Here is a 20,973-nt window from a genome sequence, read left to right as displayed (position 1 = left end):
AGTTACTGTTTTATTATTACAGAGAAAAGGTAAATCAACTCATCTTTTTGGATAATGGGTTTCCTGATAATGGATCCCATCCCTGTACAGAATTATGTGTATAATGAGCACTATTAATTGATTATTTTGTTTTAAAGGCATGCTTTCCAAGTCTGAAACCCTTTACGTGCATAAATGCAAATAAACAGGGGACTATTACATGAAACTGATTTTAACTCTGCTAAGAAAGATATTAGTGGAATAAGAGCATTGCTGATATATGAAGCAGTCTTTTAGAAACTTCCAGCTTTATGTTTTAAGACTGTGGGGCAGCTTTTCTACAGTGTTCAAAGAGTATAAAATGTCTCTAAAGTGTTTTCTATGTACAGTATGACAACGTAGCAGTTCAGTTTGAATGCAAAACATGGGCAGGTTAGCAAGTTATCTTATTCATATGCTTTTTTTTTTATTTTTTATTACAGAACAAAGGCAAAACCCCCATAAAATAACCTTTTCAGATCCATCTCATACGTTTATTTCCCCCTGACATTTTGATAAACAGATAACAGGTGTTTTCATAATTTTAAAAGCAAATTCACACAACTCTGTGCCTGTACTGCACAGAAAATAACTTCTGCCTTACTAAGAAGCTCAAATGATTCTGGATATAAGTCAAAAAATCTACAGCACTACAGGGAAAATATTCCAGGTGAAAGAAGATTATTGTGTGCTGGGAAAGCTATAATAAAAAACGTCAGCTCTGTCAGCCCTCTCTCCCTAAGGTCTATAAAGGATCAAAAGGATATTGAACATAATGTAACAGCTGTCTCACAAGTGCAGAGGACCACTATTGCGGTGAACAGTGCAGGTGGATAGAAAGAAAACTCTGAAGCATGTGGTTAGGGCACAAATCTTTAGGCTGACAGATGGAAGACATTACATTTTCTGCAAATGAATAGATTTGGGGGGAAAAAAACCTCCTGTATTATATTTAGGTAAAAAGCATAGCCCATTGACTTAGAACAGGCAGTTTCTTTGCTTAGCACCACATTCCCATTTACAGACACACATAGGTTCTTGTTAGGCATTCAGACTAATTCTGTCAATTCTAAATCAAGCTATAAGTAACCATTTTCATAATCTACACTGAAAATGCTAACTGTTGTACATGTAAATATTGTTCTGTGGCTTAGTCATCACATTATTATTTTTTATATGGGTACCTAATGTTGCCCTGCACTTTTCCCTGAAGATTTAGCTTGTAAAGTAATTGTAGCACATTAGCAGGAAAGGACTGTAAAAGGTCAGAAGTGTTTAGCGCAGAAGACAAATGTTTTAAGAAGATTTGTCTCTGCAATATAAATTGAGAGTTATATCTGCTGATGAATAACTGCTTTAGACTTTGTGAATGTCAAGTGCATTAATTGGTCTTTATCCCTATTATCTGCTCGGCCTTGCACAAAGATATAAGAATGTATTTATTTTATGTTGATGGAATAAAAGAAACTATTGCTAATCACATTTAGTTGTATTTTTATGAAATGAATAACATCTGAATTGAGTTTTCAAAAAGAGAATTGATGAGGAAAGAGACCCCATTTGTTTGTTCACATCCTATTTCTCTCCTTCTGTCCCTGTTATGCAGACACAAAATGGACAATAAATAGTATTAGGACACTGCCCCCCATAAAAATCCTCATGGTTCGAACATGTTATATTTTTGCTTAACTTGAATTAATGCCTAGGGCTGTGCTTCTCTTTTGGTTTTGTTTGCATGCTGGCTACCTTTCATGATGACTGCTGGGGAGATCAATGTTATAATTTGAAACTGTGCTATATGATGAGGCGTCATAATGTGTATATTAACTATAATTATGTGAAGGTGCATGTGCATGCGTCTGTACAATGCAGTGTTTCACATGAAGTTTTGAAAGATACCTGCTAATCCGTAGTTGTTTAGTTGGTATTAACCACACTATTTATAGTCGTATACAGGTATAGGACCCATTATGCAGAATGGTTGGGACCTAGGGTTTTCTGGATCTTTCCATAATTTGGATGTTAATACCTTAATTCTTCTAGAAAATCATGTTAACCTTCAATAAACCCAACAGGCTTGGCAAGAATTTCAAATATTTAAAGGCACCACTTTCCTATTTTGATCATTGAAAGTAGGTCTGTTCTGATAGTTCCTGGGTGTGCTTTATAGTCTGTTACTCTGTTCCTTGATCCTTGCCTGGTCTTGACTACTCCTGTATCACTGCCTGAACCGACCCTTGTCCTTTATTGACCTCTCTTCTGGATCCCAACTCTGTACAGTGTTGCCCTTCCTTCCTATATATATTACAGTTCCCTTGTCTGCCCAGAACTCTCCCCTTGGTCCTCTCACTTTAAGACCTGGCAGCATCCAAGTAGTGGCGTGCTCCTCCAGAAGCAAAAGGTCATTGCAGAAAGGAGAGCTGAGACTGGGACCTTGGCTTTTGTTCTGGGTTTTGTAATACCAAACAGTACTGTTTTATCATTACAGAGAAAAAGGAAATTGTCTTTAAAATAATTTGAATATTTGGATAAAACTGAGTTTATGGAAGACAGTCGTTCCATAATTTGGAGCTTTCTGGATAACCGCTTTCAAGATAATGTATCCCATACCTATATTAGGCACTATTCTCTAAATTAGTTTAAGTATGACACTTTGCTTTGTCTTTACTGATGCTTTTTTTCTGAAGTAAATTTACAACATTGTTTATTAATTATCATTTTTTTTATAGTGGTGTGCCCTAGAAGAAGAAACCTAGCCTTTCATTACAGGGTCATTTTATTCACTCACCACTCAGGCTTTATATCCTTTCTTCTGTGTGGCATCTGCCCCTTCTTCTGAGCAAAAATCTTGTGCTTTTTTTACACTCATTGCAATGCAACCAAATCTTGGTTATGGACACTCTGCTGCTTTATACTCTAGCCCACCTGTCCTCACCACAGTTCTCTACTGGAGTAGCTTACAACAATCTATGACTATTAATGAGCATAATTGCCATATTTGGTTTAGCTGAAACATGTTGAAACCGTGGAAAAATTTGCTACATGATGCAATCTCAACAACTGCGTTTGAATCAGTGGGTATTTTATTCTCGTGTTCTTTGATGGCCCAAATGCATTGGGTGTCTTTGCTCAAATTTTTTTCCCACATCTTTTATTTCCCACCTGAAAAAAAACATGATTTTTTTCCGGCTCAAAAAAAAAAATGGTTCAATTCTGGTATTGATTTGCAAAAATTCTCACTATTCACAAAAATTTGAATTTCACCATGAATATGTATCGGGTGAAAAAATTGCTCACCAATAGCTATGGCTTTAAAAAACATGATTAGAGTAAATCAGAGCACATACTGTATGCCTCATTTTGTAATGGTATAACATACTTTTTCTTGGGCCATTACAGATCTATTTAGCTAAAGGGAAATTATAATAATGCTCCTTATGCTGAAAAACCCACATATATTGGGTCCGGCTAATATTTTGTGTCTCCAAGTTACTGGCCCAGTTAGATTGTAAGCTCTGAGGACAGGGATCTTCACTCTTTTGTGTCTTAACACATAGCATTCACTTTTTAATGCAACTGTACATTGTATTAATCTGTATTTATTATTGTATTGATGTTTGTTCTCTTAATTTAGTGTTCTGTTGTACAGTGCTGCGTACATACTGTAAGTAGCATAAAGAACATACATAAGTATGTAAATAAAAATATACATATACATGCAGGGCATTTTGACTGCTCATTAGGGATGGGCGAATTTTCTCGCCTTGTTTCGCCGCAAAAATGACGCTCATAGACTTGTATGGTATTTTGCGTCAAAAAAAAAAAGTGGCACTGCTTGCCACAAGTTTTTAGGGTGAAGCAGAAATGCATTTATACTCCCTCTTTGCTCCTACTTAGCTCACTCACCAAACTACATTTCTCATCATCGCCATGTTACCCTGTTTTTGAGATCAAGTATTGTTTTATTATTACAAGAGGTAAAATAAGTATGTTTAAAAATGTAATTATTTGATTAAAATGGAGTCTATGGGAGATGGCCTTCCCATAATTCAGAGCGTTCTGGATAATGGGTTTCCAGGTAATGGGTCCAGTATCAATATATGTTTTGTTTGGTCTTTAATGTATGAGACATCCTGCATGTGGGTACATTATGTATAGTGTGCATCTCACCCAAAATAATATATGATAGGGTCAGATGCAGGGGCTGATTCTATCCCCTGAGTCACCTGAGGAGGTGCCTGTAGAATGTATTCTTGTTTTTGAAATGGGTGGTACTCAGGCGTAGGTCCTATTAGGATCACACTTGATCTGGGTTAAGTTCTGATGCCAAGGGTGTTTTCTTGTAGTTCATCCAAAAGTCCTCAGGTGACTCAGCGGATAGAATCAGCCCCTGCATCTGACCTTATCATATATTATTTTGGGTGAGATGCACACTATAATGTATGAGACATTCTGCATGTGGGTACACTGTATATAGTCCTTATAGGCAGGAAAACCACCCAATTGGGTTTAATTAATGTTTCATTTTTAAGTGTGGAGATCCAGATTATGGAAAGATCCTTTATATGGAAAACACCAGGTCCAAAGCATTCTGCATAACCAGTCTCCTGTAGCCATAACAGTGATTTTTTTGTAGACTTTCTTATATCACCTGGAAGTTAAAAGAGACATAAAAAGCATCTTGGATGAGCTCTGCTCATGTCCATTCATCTCTAAAGCATCTCTTTTAACTCTGTCCCTGAAAGATAGATGTCTTCAGACATTCAGCCTGAGCCATAGCAGGTGAAAGAGAGGAATTGCAAGGAACTCTCCTTTTTTAAACTGTATTGAAAAAAAACAACATCCGTTCTCTCTTACAGATCAATTTGAATGACAAATTCGCTTTATAAAAATAAAATTGCACATTGAGGGTTAATTTAAAAATGTTAGTCATCATTGTCATTTGTGGAAGATATGCTTTGTGTTTCCTTTAAAACAATTTAGATAATAACATTTTGGTTTGCAATCCGTTTTGTTTATTTATGTGATTTGCTTAGTAGAATAACTACATTTCCTTTTTCTCAAAATGCACTCTGTAATTTATATTATGGCACGGTCAAAGTATAATTTATTGTCAAATAGAAAAATAGGTCAACAATAATGTCACTTGATGATCAACCCCCCAAGTTTAATAAAACATCTTGCCAGCATGTATTCCAGCACAGCAGTTGATATTTTATTAGGACAACCTGACTATAGTGGTAGTGTAATTACTGAGCTGTCAGAGTGATAAGTGGGATTAATGGCAGTGTGATGCACTTTAGTCTGCATAGCACTAAGAGAATTGCAAGATGCTATTATTAGGAAAGGCCTTCTGTAGCGGTATATTCATCATACAAAAAGAGAAACAAATAAAATGTAACATTTTGGACTAGATTCCCCTCTATACATGTGACATTTTACACAGTTGTTTTTATGCACACTACAGTAGCTCAATAATAAAAACAAAAATGATTTTGTAATGATATTCCTTTCCTTCACTAGTCATTGTATCAGCTATACTGCCAAGTCACATATTTTCTCTGTAATTTGTGCTAGTTGGCATGTCATGTGATATAAACATAACACAATTAGAGCATTTTTCTGACCTGACTACCAGTTTTCTGATATGATGGCCATTTGTAAATAAATGGAAGGTGTTAGTGAAGCGGTTTCTTCTTTTTATGTAAGAATAATTTTGTTTCTTGAATCTTTAGATTTATTATTCTACCATGTACTTTACAAATGGCAATTCATGCAAAGTTCAATATTACATATTGACGGGGATTTTGAGTATTACATATAAAACTGAATTTGAAATTGAATTTTACATGCATAAGAATAGACCCAATTCGTGCCAATATTAGTTATGCAAGTGTGTTTATCATATATATCAAGGATCCTTGAAAAAGGTATCAGAGAGGACCGAAACGTTGGAAATGAATTTGTGAATAAAGCACATTGATTTTTTTCACTACAAAGAAGGACTGTGGGTCCATTTACTAAGATGTATTACAAGATTTGACCGACGCACCACCCTTTACATCCTAAATCCGGAAAGAGTGCGCTCACTATATATATATATATATTATTAGGCAGGGGTGCAATGAGGGTGTGACCACAAAATACATATAGACAAATACAAGAGTCCTCTGCACTCAACCCATTATCAATATATTTAAGACAGAGACATTTTGTGCATACTGCTACTGAAAAATGACTTACCCTTTAAACAAAACAGGGATTGTTTGTCCATATATTGCAATATATTTAAGCTGGCCAACTACGTCAAAGTCATCCCATATCTGGCCAGTCCTACGCTCAATTTTCATCTGATTCTATTGCTTCATTATACATGCAATAATTCTATTGCTTCATTATATATGTTACAAAGGAACTAAGTTTTACCTGCAACTTACTAGCTGCTTTCAAAGTAAAATTACCAAACTTGACTGCCCTTTTATTAGACACCAGTGGGATCACCTGACTTTAGTTGAGAAGTGTGGGAGCTACAACAAGGAGCTGGTCACTGCTCCTGTATAAACTATAACAAACAAGGGAAAGTACACACATGGATAATTTATCCATTTATATAAATATATATATATATATATATATATATATATATATATATATATATATATATATATATATATATATATATATATATATATAAATTAATTGAAATAAATGGATTATATTTGCAATTATAGATAGTAAAGTATGTTGAACTCTATCTGCGAAGGAGACAAATTTGACACAATCATGAACAGTTTCAAACAGTGAACAATATTTTATGTCAAATACCAGCAGATTAGCAGATGTTTATTGAAGTTTATAGTCAATTTAAGTGTTCATCTAGGAAAGATATCATAGCATAAAATGTAGTATGTGCTTTTCATAGTGCTGCTCCAGTGCTTGACAAATTAGTGAATAAATGTCTCCGATTTGCATTTTGAAAGGTCAAAGCTATTTATGAATGTCTTGTATTTTAATGGGATGTTAAAGCCTTTTAATATCAATTTACACCAACAAAAATCTTGATAAAACTACCCCAATCATTTTCACTAGTAAATACACACTAAAAAAAAGGGCATGTTTTGTACCACATTTTAAAATGACTTGTAGGAATTATTCCTGTTTTTAAAATATGCTCATGATTTCTAATCTCTCCCCCAATTCCTATCTGGACAGATCGGTGCGATCAAAAAAGGCTCCACATAACTCTTTTTACTAAATTGAAAGTGGTTTAGAAAATCTATAACGCTTATAGTTCAGTGTTTGTGGAGGAACATTTTCTTTATGAGGTTTCAGTGCTTTGACATGTAAGTGAGTAAATGTCAGGTTGGTGTAATTTTAAAGGTCAATGCTATTGTGAAGATCTTGCATTTTAATGCACACACCACTGGAAAAAAAATGTAAACTATTTTTCATCTGCAGTGTTTAATAAAATTACTATCAAACTTTTCATGCCTATATAGAATGTATTATGATATTCATAAACTGTTTTATAAGGCCATCTATTTTGCAGTATTACTAGATGCTTAGTAATGTTTCAAGTAAGTAAATATGATACATTAAATGCAAGTGCCTGGTGCAGTAAACAGCTGGTAGCATGATTGTGCTTTCAGCTGCAACAATCACTAATGTATTCTCAGTTCATAGCAACAATGTTTTATGAATACTAAATTCACTGAGGCTCTTCAAAGAATATTTGTTTTTATGACAAGTAGATCTGTGAGACAGCCAGATCATGTAGTTTGTGTGCTCTGGATTTGCCTCAAAGCAAATTGACCTTCGATGTAAAGTGGGACATGAATAAAAAAATCACAAAATAGTTTCCATACTGACTGTAAATTTTTGTGTCAGTTTATTATAAAGTAGATGAGTATCCCACGAGAGATAAAGGGAACGGGCTTTCTTTGGGCTGCAGATACACGCATCAGTTGATAAGGTCATACTTTAGGTTAAATGGAAGCTACAAGGTTTGGTGTAGGTTGTGCAACACAAGAAGGTGCCTAGACAGGGACTATTTGTATGCAGAGCTTGTGTATTGTATGAGTTTTATTTATTGTTCATAAGACTGCTGTTTTTTTTATATCTCTTCTCATCATCTCTAATAAAAAAAAATATGTTCATATAAGAAAATGAAAATAGGGAGGCTGGTGTTGGGTTTGGTTAAACAGATATATGGGGTAGAAGGATACTAAGGTTACAAACAAAAGTTTTACACATAAACCAACATTATTGTGATATAACAGAATAACAATGACTGTACTGTATGTCATGGGCATGGCATATTTTCATTGTCAATCATTGTAATGATATTCAAAATACCTGGTTTATCCTGCAGATTGCTTCCAGTTGACATTAATGCAAAGTACCATGGGTCGTTATGATCACTCGAAGTATATGCTGCTGTGTTTTTTAGTGATAATCACCCCGGCATGCGGAACACATCAGTACCAATTGCCCTCTATGGGAAGAAATAACTAGAAATCCCCACTGCACCAACCTGTAAAGAAAAAGGTTCTATGTTCAAAACGATTTAAACATACATATTTAAGCATAGTTACATCGTGTAAAATATAAAATCGAATTAATCTATCATTTCTCCATATTTCATAAAGCAATATTAAGTAGGTTATTTATTACAGTCCAAATGCCATCTCGAAAAATTCCAGGGTTTTTTTTACTATGAAATCCAAATTTTTAGTCGAAAAAAACCCTCGAATTTTTTGAGATGTATTATATATGGAAAGAAAGAAAGATGGAAAAAGCCTGAATCTGAAAATACGGCATCTCAGATCTACCGAGGTTGTATAAGTCAATGAGACAGATCCCTCTCCTATTTGGAAGTGTCTGTGGTCTGTGCTGGAAATAGCCTATAATTCCAACTATTTTGAACTTTTCGGGCAAAAATCTGAAAAATTCTGGCTCTTCGAGAAAAAGCACAAAAAAATCTTACTATTCAGATTTTCACTCCATATTTTTCATGTTTGTCCCTGATCCAATTAAATCGTGTTTTTTTTAAATAAATAAGGTCCAATTGTGGATTCTAGTTTGGTCAGACTTTTTTTTTTTAATAAAATAGTCCGATAAATTCAGACTTTGATAAATAAGGCCCTAAATGTCACAATGGATCCATCATTAATGTAATTTTGTGCTACAAGCTATTCATTTATTTACAATGGCTAGACAACCCCAATGCAGTCTAGTATTATGAAGACAAAAAACAAGCATTTGTTTATACAATTTCTCTATAAAATTGCCTCAATGGTAGTTAAGCAGTATCTTACTGAGCAATCACTGGCTCATTACACTGACATGACATGTTTCTAAAATCTCAGATGAATGTATTAAACAGAAGTCAATATTTCCATATATTGGCTATTCAGACCTTTCCCTGACTCTTGACATATTTGTAATCTCTCAAGGTGATTTGCAACAATAGCAACCCATCAATATCTCTCTCATCATATGATATAAGGACATTGTTTTACCCCTTCATCCCTTCCCATTTTCTAATGTTTATTACCCAAAGAGATTAACATTTCTTTTCTGATTTGCTATTTAAAATGAACCTTCAAATTCTAAAGGGCTCTGTTTTCATCAATATCTCTCATACCAGATGCCAAGCATTAACTAGTTCTAATTACCATTACATCATTTCTATAATACTAATCATTAGTTTAAGGCAACAGACACTACTGGCTCCTGAATGTTTACAATTACTTGTTTTTCCATTATGTTTTGCTATTTTATTTAAGTGTAATGGTGGTAATGGTAAGTGATATGTAGCTCATTTCCATTGATTTCTTTGTGTGAAAAAGGAAATGTTATTTTTAAAAAGAAATGTTTTGTTTATAGTAAATGTCTGTCTCTTTTTCTTTACAGGTGCCTAAAATGTGCAGATGCTCCTTGCCAGAAGAGCTGCCCAACAAACTTAGATATCAAGTCATTTATCACAAGCATTGCAAACAAGGTACAATATGTTTGTATTTGAGTCCATGTTAATAAATACATATTAAATGTAAAAAAATAGTAATATACATACAGTATCTAAAAGGCAAAATAAATGTGTTGTAATACTTATGTTATTTATGTCTTCTAACACTTCTCCCCATTGGGCTTCTTAGTGCTAATAGTTGATTTTTGTACTCATAGGACCAGGAAACACATCGTAGTATAAAAGCTTGAACTGTAATTAATGAAAGTTGACCTGCACACACAGTTATTGCTTGAAGGTTTTCAAGTGACAGCTGTAGGTACTGGTCTGTCAGTGCTGCATCCCTTTTTAGTTAATGGGAAGTGAGTTATTGCAGGCTAGCGAGGTTTTAATCATGGCAGCAAGCGTAGCGTTTGTTTAAGGATGGAAAGTGAAATTGATACATGTAATCATATTTTGATGGTATACTGTAAATGGGGATTTGGAATAAGTAATTTCCAGAATTAACATGCTTGTAATGTTATGTCATGTAAGGTGCAAATCAGGTGTGTGTAAAGAACAAAAGGGAGCCATAAAAGTCACACTTTCTGAAGAAAGGTATTTATTCCAGGGCTTCCTCTCAAACATGTGCGTGCCCTGTACTTATCACCCCCAAAAAACTCACCTGTATAGAAATGTCCCTGTGTGTTTGAAGTCCTACAGTAGAATTTTTGTTCATCATTGAACAAAAATTCTATAATTTTAAATTAATAAACAATATATTTATGTCTATGTCCTTATATAGGCAGTTGGATTCTCCTTTGGTTTATGTGGAAGGAGAGGGGGAAGGATAAAACGATGAATGCGTTTGTTGTGCATCTCTTTTTTTTTTTTTGTCTCAAATCTTGTCACGGGACATTTTTTTGGCATGCAATGTGAAACGAGCCACAGGGCAAACTTTTTTTGCTCCGTTTCGAGAAAATTTTCACCACTGGTTCAGAGCAAATGTGTACATGGCAGAATGTTTCACTCATCACTAAAAATTAGACATCCCTGGTCATCATGAACACTCTAAATGACATAAAACCATAGGGGTCTGTTCAACACAGGGAATACTTTCAATGTCATGGGGTACTATATTTTGTGATTAGCAGATTCTGTTTAGTGATGTCTAGAATTTAAAAGAATACACAAATGCCATGTCTAACAACCTTGATAATAAGTTGCCATACTTTAGCAGGGGTTGCCTTTTAAACTAGAACATTTGGTCTTAAAGGACTGAATGGATTGACTGCCCACTTTATGTAAAATTTAGACTGATAAATTAAAATAAGGCAAGATATTGAAGAGCTTTTATTGTTGTGCAAGCCCATTTCCATAAAAGTATAAGCACATTTAAAAAAAAAAGTACACTGTATTTTACACTGCGAAAATCTAAATAAAACAATACAATGATTTTTACATAATTTAAAACTTATATGTAATTGCACATAGTAAAAAAAAAAAGATAACGTAAAATGCTGAAACTGTGACGCATATTAATTACCAGTATGTTAATCCTATTTAGCTATAATGCCTTGGCGAAAAGTATTTTTGGTTGCATGTGCATTAGTACCTTATTAATGTGTATTCTATAGTTCTTTAATTTTTACCAATATAAATAAATATGGCAAAATGTTGAAACTAAGAAATGTTATTGTTTTCTGGGAAATCCTAAATCCTAATCCCTCAAGAAAAAATTCAATAATATATTTGAAAAAAAAAAGTCTACCATGCAAAGAACAAACCAAATAACATACAAACATGATCTAGAAACACCATCACATTCTGTGGGCTCAAGCTAATGTAGGATGAAGTGTACTGGAGAACTTCTATGTGGTCCGACTTACCACTCTGCTTTTTATCGGAACACAGTTCAAAAGTACGGGGGTGCATTAGTGCAGATGGCATGAGTAGTTTGTACATCTGGGAAGGCACTATTGATGCTGAATGCTATATTCAGGTTTTGGAGCAACATATGCTGCGATCCATACAACATCTTTTTCAGGGAAGGCCTAGCTAATTTCTGCAAGACAATGCCAAACTGAGTTCTGCACATACTATAATAGCATGGTTCCATAGTAAAAGAATCCAGGGGCTAAAATTGCCTGCCTTCAGCCCAGACCTGTCATCCATTGAAAACATATGACACATTATTAAATGAAAAATCTGACAAAAGAGACCCCAAACTGTTATATCAGGGAAGAATGGAACAACATTTCACTTTTAAATCTACAGAAATTGCTCTCCTCTGTTCTCAAATGGTTACAGAGTGCTCTTAAAAGAAGACAACACAGTGTGATATTTTGCCCCTGTCCAACTTTTGTGAAACATGTTGCGGACTTCAAATCCAAAATGAGCATATATTTTTCTGAAAACCATAAAACTTCTTTATTTCAACATTTGATATGTTGTCTTTGCACTATTTTCAATTAAATATTCAGTTTAATTGATTTGCAAATCATCTTTTATTATTTAGAATTTACACAGTGTTGCATCTTCTTTAGGAACAGGGTTATATTTATATCTAGCTAGTTCTTGTATCAGATGTGATCACTTGAACATCCACTTAGTACAGCTTTAACAATAGAATGTAAATGCCTGCTGATTTGACCATTACTTAAAAAAAAAAAGCATATCCGATAAATTACTTTGTGGGGGTTGGGTGGAGCAGGTTTGAGGGAGAGTTTTGTTATGATGTATGTTCTTTGACAAAGTGATAAGAGTTACGAGAGCAGTAGACAACTTAATTAGTACAGAGATGTAATTGGGGGGGGGTTATGATTAGCTAAATATTTGCCTGCCCTCTGCACAATTAGGCAACAGTAAATCAATTAAATTCATTACAGGGAAGTCTATTTTATGCACCCTTCTGCAACACCAAAAATGTATTTAATTTAATATACAAAAAATAGCATACCATGATAATCATGTAATTAGTTTTATTCCACAATTTATTACTCATTCTGAATTGCTGCATTATATATATATATATATATATATATATATATATATATATATATATATATATATATATATATATATATATATATATATATATATATATATATATATATATATATATATTCGGATGCCGCACTCACAGTGACTCAACGGTTCGATCCCCCACATTGATAATCGTCAGGAGAAAAACAGCAAACAACCAGAAAGCCCACCAACCCCCGGAATATAAACCCACAGATCTGTGGGTTTATATACTGTGGGTTGGTGGGCTTTCTTTTTTCTTTTCTTTTTTTCTCCTGACGAAGATCCCTGTGGGGGATCGAAACGTTGAGTGCATCAAGTCCCTATGAGTGCCACATCCTCTATATATCCTTTATACACCCGGGCAAAAACCTAGTCAACAGTGTGCACCTTGGATTTGGGAACATCTGAGTACTAGGGTGTTTTCTGAACAAAGATTTTTAGTGAAGCAGTATTCAACTGATTTTTGGGGACATTTGGGTTCCCTTATAATTTTACTAATTTGAATGCATGTAACTGCTCTATACCGATTACTGGCAACACCAAATTGGTTGGATTAGCTCATTAAGCCTTGAACTTCATGTCAAATCATGAGAAAAGCTATTTAAGGTGGCCAATTGCAAGTTGTGCTTCTATTTGAATCTCTTCTGAAGAGTGACAGCATGGGATTCTCAAAGCAACTCTTAAAAGACCTGAAAACAAAGATTGTTCAGTATCATGGTTTAGGGGAAGGCTACAAAAATATATCTCAGAGGTTTAAACTGTCCGTTTCAACTGTAAGGAATGTAATTAGGAAAAGGAAGGCCACAGGCACAGTTGCTCTAAAACCCAGGTCTGAAAAATACAGGAGCGGCATATGCGGAGGATTGTAAGAAGGGTTACAGTCAACCCACAGATCACCTCCAAAGACCTGCAAGAACAACATGCTGCAAATGATGTATCTGTACATTGCTCTACAATTCAGCGCAATTTGCACAAACAACATCTGTATGGCCGGGTAATGAGAAAGAAGCCTTTTCTGCACTCATTCTACAAACAGAGTCGCTTGTTGTTTGCAAAAGCTCATTTAGACAAGCCACACTCATTTTGGAACAAAGTGCTTTGGACTGATGAGACAAAAATTTAGTTATTTGGTCATAACAAAAAGGGCTTTGTAAGAGCTAGTTTAGGGACTAGGGCCCTTGTTAAAGTCGAGGGTTGGATGAATTTAACCCAATATCAACAAATTCTGCAGGATAATGTTCAAGTATTAGTCACAAAGTTATGCAGAAGTTGGATATTCTAACAAGACAATGACCCTAAACATACTTCGAAATCTACAAAGGCATTTATGCAGAGGGACTCATCAAAGGCTATAGGAGGCATCTAGAGGCTGTTACATTTACAAGGAGGCTCAACTAAGTATTGATGTAATATGTTAATCCAATAAACATTATGTCACTGCTGAAATACGACTATTTCCATAAGGCATGTAACATATTAAAATGAAGTAGCTTAGCCAATGATAAACAAAACACCAAAGAATTAAGAGGGGTTCCCAAGCTTTTTCATATGACTATATAAATATATATACAGAGTATATATATATATATATATATATATATATATATATATATATATATATATATATATCTATATATCTATATATCTATCTATATATATATATATATATATATATATATATATATATATATATATAGTAATTGATGTTGAAAAATACATATATGCATCAGGTTCAAACTTTTCCCAAGTTAATCTTCATATCTTGATGCTCTATTCTCACCTGAAAAGTACAGACTCTGCATTTCCCAATTTCCTGTAAGGAGCACTGTGCTGATACACTAGAGAAATATTATCTCATTGTCAGGCCTGTGAAGGATGTATTAATGCTCTTGCTAAACCACTCTTTTTGGCTGAACATAGAAGTGAGTGCATTTTATTCTGAATGATTCCAAAATGTGTTAAAATTCATGTATATCTGCATCCAGACTGCAAAGGTGACTAGAATTTCTAAAAGCTCAGAAAAAACAATTTGTGGAGGCTGTGGAGTATAAGAAGAACACTTTATTAGACAAATGGACTTTATATGGCGATGCTGCAGAAAAAGTCACCCTTAGCACCTTGTACAGTGAATGTTTTTGTGCATCACTGAAGCAGATAATCATGACAAAGGTTCCAATGCAGCCCAGAGATGAGAATTCTAATGTGAAGCCTATCAGTGGCAGAGAGGTAATTTCAGGGCACCAGGAAATATGTAGGTCTGCATTTGATTTCCATGCTTTTCAAATCGATTTGAAAGTATTCTTTAGGTAATAGGCCAAATATGTTCTTTAAAAGGATTGGGGGGGAGGGGGAAGCAAAGCCTAAAGTTATTACAGATATAATTTACTACATTTAAGCAAAGTAGATATTGTTAAAAATGTAAAGTAGGTTGATTATTTACTCACACCAGTCAAGAAAGATTTGCATATTTCTAAACTATCTCAAAAAGAATATTGCATGTTGGAATTTTTTTTTTAAATCTACCAAAATGTAAAGGGTTAAATATGTTTCTCTTCTAGCATTAAATTTATGTCATGTCATTTAATTCATTTGGTCAGTGGCTGGCAAAAAAATATGTGTAGTTCATATTATTTAATTAAGCTGTAGCCATTTTTTATATCTTAATTGGGGTTTGTCGATATAGTGGCTTTCTGTTAAAGGGGTGGTTCAACTTTGAGTTAACTTTTAGTATGCTATTGAATGATTACTTCTAAGCACCTTTTCAGTTAGCCTTGATTTTTCTTTGTTATAGTTTTTGAATTATTTGCCTTCTTCTTAAGCTGGCCATAGACGCAAAGATCCGATCGTACGAATCGTGGATTCGTACGATTTTCGGACCGTGTGTGGAGAGTCCCGACATTTTTCGTCCGTCGGAGATCGGTCGTTTGGTCGATTGGACAGGTTAGAAAATTTCTGTCGTCTGCCAATAATATCTCTGCGTGTATTGCCGATCGTACGATTTTCAGAGGGAGACTGTCACTAGTGTTGTCAGACATAAGTATCGTACGATTGCTGTCAGGGGCAGAACATTGGGTGATCTGTTCTTATTTGATCGGAATGGTAAAGACTTTGATCTGAATGGTTAGTGGAGGGTCGGGAGATGGGAAAGTCCGATCGTACATTGATTCGTACGATCGGATCTTTGCGTCTATGGCCAGCTTTAATCTTTCCAGTTTTCACTGGGGTCACTGATGCCATCTAAAAAAAACAAATGCTCTTAAAGGCTACAAATCTATTGTTATTGCAAATTGGTGTTACTTATCTTTCTATTCAGGTTCTCTCCTATTCATATTCCAGTTTCTTATTCAAATCACTGCATGGTTGCTCGGGTAATTTGGACCCTAGCCGCCAGATTGCTAAAATTGCAAATTGGGGAGTTGCTGACTAAAAAGCTCGAAACTCGAAAACCACAAATAATAAGAAATGAAAACCAATTGAATATTGTCTCATAATATCAGTCTCTATATCATACTAAAAGTTCATGTGAAGGTGGACAAGCCCTTTAATCACAATAGCACCTATTATATTTAATGGGTTTGGTTGTTAGTTGCTGCTACATTTAAACTGTCCTCATTTTAGCAGACCTCATGCATTTTACTATCTTTTTCTTTTGAGCTGTAAAATTGCATGAATCGGTTATATTATATACTTATATTTATTCGAGGTAAAAAAAACCTCACAGACTTCACAAAGTCAATCTTTGATAAATAACCCTATTAATGTAAATAGTGAAGTCATTAATTCAAAAGGTCAAGAGCTGTGGAGTTCACTATGCAGAAAGAGAGAAACAAAGAAGATCTTTTTGTTGTCCATGCTGAATATTTTTTTTGTGCTAAAATACTCAGTGTTGGTCAAAGAGCATACAGTAAGTGCATGTAGGATTCACTGTAATTATCAGCATGCTCTAAAACACAGTTGTTTCACTGTCTGCAGTGTCTGTGTGTACAGCCAATCCCAAAATAAGTGGAATTTCCATGCAATACTTTTTATAAATCTTTTTATATAGGTGATGATAGACAATAGTTTCTTGTGTGTCCCAAATTTGAAAGTGAAATTAATCTTCTAATAAGAAAATGCTGTGCCATATAAAGGACATGTAAAGAGCCAGCAGAAAAAAATAGTATAGCTTAAGGAACATAACTTGAGGAACATAACTTTAGTGTGATATTTGGTGAATGGCCATCATGTTTTTACCCTTGTTTATATGTCATTGATTGCTGATTTCTTTCCCTATTCTTATACTGTTCCCTTTTTGCTCACTGCCTGCACCTGCACCTGTTTTTCAACTGTTGTGAGATATCCTAAAGAAAAATTCTAAATTATTTTAAATAATGGACAATTATATATTTAAAATACAAACTAGTCTCTAATGGGCCAGGAAAAATATGTGATATGTGTTTTTAATATAATATATTGTCTGTTATGCATATATAGACCATGCAAAGCTCAGTTACTTCTAACTTCAAAAAATTAAAATACAGTTGCAAGCAGTGGAACACTTCAAAATCATGGATATATATAGATCTCAAAATACATTCCACTGTAAAAGAAAATTAAATGTTTTGATTTAAAAGATTCAGCTGTGGAAAAGAACACCGCTTTTCTTTCTGAAGATTTGGAAGACGTGTATTTTTATTATTTAAAAAAAGCTTTTTACCTTTAATACATTGTGCTTTATTGTGTAAGCAGTAAGGCAGATATATCTGTAACCTATGGCAAGTCAACTAATTTGAAATGATAGCTTATAAATGATGATCACCTCCAGAGAATGAATATAGTGATATTTGGATTAATTTTGATCAAAACTGATTTTGTGTATTGATTATATTTTCAGTATATTCACTTATTTCATTTGTAACATTTCAGAAAAGTCTGACTTGTTTTGGCCAGATTTTCGGAAATGGATTTCCATATTGCAGACAGTAACTGAGACTTCAAATACCTTCCATAAATTACCTCTGCTCATTAATGTGGTATCCTAGCCATTCTGAGAAAATAGGTGATATTCACTGTTGGAGATGTTTGATCTCACCCTAAGTATTTGCTGCCAGCTTCTACAGTCTCTGAGTTCAACTGTGATACAGAAGACATACTGTTGGTTGGCAAATTAAATACTTATTTTTTCAAACTATGAGCTGCTTTTAGATCTTGCTTTAAATGAGTAATCAATCGTTTTGGAGGTATGTACTTTCTGTAAAACCTCTTGTTTTTACTTTAGAAAAAGCACTTTCAGTTTGGCTTCCGTTTTTGATGTCTTTCTTACAGATAAACTAAGGTTAACATTGGACTATTTATGGGGCAAATTGGATCTTGCGAGGCCCACTCATCTCTAGATGAAAGTTTACAAGAAAGTTCAATTCTTTTAAACAACAACCTGTAAAATCTACATAAAGACATGTACATAAAGTTGTTAAGTCTTTTGACTTACCATTAGTCAATTGTAAATCTTAAAGGGATACTGTCATGGGAAAAAAAAATTTTTCAAAATGAATCCGTTAATTCTGCACTGAAATCCATTTCTCAAAAGAGCAAACAGATTTATTTTATATTCAATTTTGAAATCTGACATGGGGCTAGACATATTGTCAATTTCCCAGCTGCCCCAAGTCATGTGACTTGTGCTCTGATAAACTTCAGTCACTCTTTACTGCTGTTCTGCAAGTTGGAGTGATATCACCCCCCTCCCTTTTTCCCCCCAGCAGCCAAACAAAAGAAAAATGGGAAGGTAACCAGATAGCAGCTCCCTAACACAAGCCAACAGCTGCCTGGTAGATCTAAGAACAGCACTCAATAGTAAAAACCCATGTCCCACTGAGACACATTCAGTTACATTGAGGAGGAAAAACAGCAGCCTGCCAGAAAGCATTTCTCTTCTAAAGTGCAGGCACAAGTCACATGACTGGGGGCAACTGGGAAATTGACAATGTCTAGCCACATGTCAGATTTCAAAATTGAATATAAAAAAATCTGTTTGCTCTTTTGAGAAATGGATTTCAGTGCAGAATTCTGCTCGAGTTGCACTATTAACTGTGTTTTGAAAAAAACTTGTTTCCGATGACGGTATCCCTTTAAACAAACATCCTTTCCCATTGAAATTGATTGTATGGCCTGTGTACCATGTACACTACAGGAAAAACTCTATGTGGCTTTATCTCATAGTTTCTAAGAATTTAGTTAAATACTTGTTAAATATTAAAAGAACAGTTAAGAAAGAAATACGGTTAACTCCAGTACCAGGAAGTGGGACACAGGTTCACAGAGAATGTTGTCAACATAGCTATACAGTATGCCCTCTCCCGACAGTGTACCTACCCAGGGTTTTTCCTGATTATATAAAGATTAAAATGTTGCAAATAAGCATTCATTAAAGGATTTCTGTAAAATGTGAACACGATTTAATTCCATCAATAACTGAAGAGCATGCAAATCCTAAATAATTGGCCTGGATTATGTGAAAATGCATCCAAAATGTCATACAATCAAGAACTCTCATGCTTTTCAGACATACCAAAATTATTTTTAAAGCATTTTATCTTTTAATGTCCAGCTGCTGAACTGAGATGTTATTGCAAAGAACACATTAGGCTTTATTAGAGTGATTTAAAGCTAGCTTGCTTTTGGTTTGAAGTATAATGTACCGAGTATGAAATATAAAATGGGAAAATTTTAACACAATGGTTCCACTTGTCAGGTTAGACACGATTTTCCTGTCTTTATTAATAATTAAATCCATGAATAAGACACGAACACTGATGTTTTAATCACCAATAGTGTTAGCTAAGATATAATACAATTTTTCTTTTTATGGGATGTGTAGGTCCTTACTTAAAATACAAGGTTAGAGGGTAAAAAGGGGAGGATTTTAAAATAATACAGCCTGCTGAGATCAGCTTCATCAAGTTTTATAGCTATTTCAGGCATAGAAAAATTTATAATTTTAACTTGAAATAGCTGCAATTTTTTTGCTAAGCAACATCCATTAATATTATTGCAAGTGGTACACCTTTATATTTTATCATTTGTACACAGGTGCATTGTTAACCCATAAGGATGCAGTGAAATAAAACAATGATAGACAAGTATAAGTCTATTGTCACTATTGCTTACAGTATTAGTATTCAAATGTTCACAGACTTAACCAGTAAAAATTTGTAGCTGCACACCGCTCCAATATCATTACCATCATAACACATTTATTTTCAGTCTGATATAGAGACACATAATAGGCATGAAACATTGCTTTGTGTAAAAAATGTGTTTTTATTGTTTTCAAACAAATGCATTAAATGCTGTCTTCATACAAACATGCTGTGTTAATTCGATGCAACACAAGCCTTACACTATTAATTTTATGTACTAAATCATTAGAAAGTTTCCTGGACAGACATTTGAAGATAATGGATTCTGCTGCTTCTGGGTTTCCAAATTTGCCAAAATTAAATTTAACAGACTAATTTGACGGAAAGACTGTTTTCACCGAGCGAAATCATCAGATATACATGCAGAAACTATAGAATTCTACCTCTATGTGACTATTCAGCAGTTTCCCTGTGCTGATGAAGGCATTCGATCACAATTTTCCATCCAGGCCAATAACAAGACAGCCAAGTATTTTACTCAGGACTACAGCATCAATGCTTACCACCAGCAACAGTACCACCCAGACCAATGGTTCTTTAATATGCCACTTAATATGATACAAACTATCAGTTGCTTAAGTATTCATTTTGGGGTATAGTTTTCCTTATGTCAGAGAAGAGCCTAGTGGTATCTGCATTTGTGTATATACAGTCATATGAAAAAGTTTGGAAACCCCTTTTAATTCTTTAGAGTTTTTTTATCATTGGCCTTTCATACTATGCAGATCTTTTAAGAAATGTCCTGACATTTGTAGCTTCAAAAATCTCTAAAACCACTAACATTCAAACTTTACCAAATAGGCC

The 20,973-nt window shown here is 34.3% G+C and overlaps 1 protein-coding gene across 1 annotated transcript in view; it reads left to right on the top strand.

The window, feature by feature from the left end:
• Window positions 1-20,973, top strand: part of dpyd.L (dihydropyrimidine dehydrogenase L homeolog) — a 404,384-nt gene that overhangs the window by 100,867 nt on the left and 282,544 nt on the right. The window contains exon 4 of the mRNA XM_041590529.1: window positions 9,934-10,021. Within this exon, the coding sequence (XP_041446463.1) occupies window positions 9,934-10,021 (88 nt within the window). The remainder of the gene's footprint in view (window positions 1-9,933; window positions 10,022-20,973) is intronic.

Source organism: Xenopus laevis, chromosome 4L (genome assembly GCF_017654675.1).
Source record: "Xenopus laevis strain J_2021 chromosome 4L, Xenopus_laevis_v10.1, whole genome shotgun sequence".
NCBI lineage: Eukaryota > Metazoa > Chordata > Amphibia > Anura > Pipidae > Xenopus > Xenopus laevis.
The sequence above is the reverse complement of the archived record's forward strand: the minus strand, read 5'-3'. Positions and strand labels throughout refer to the sequence as shown.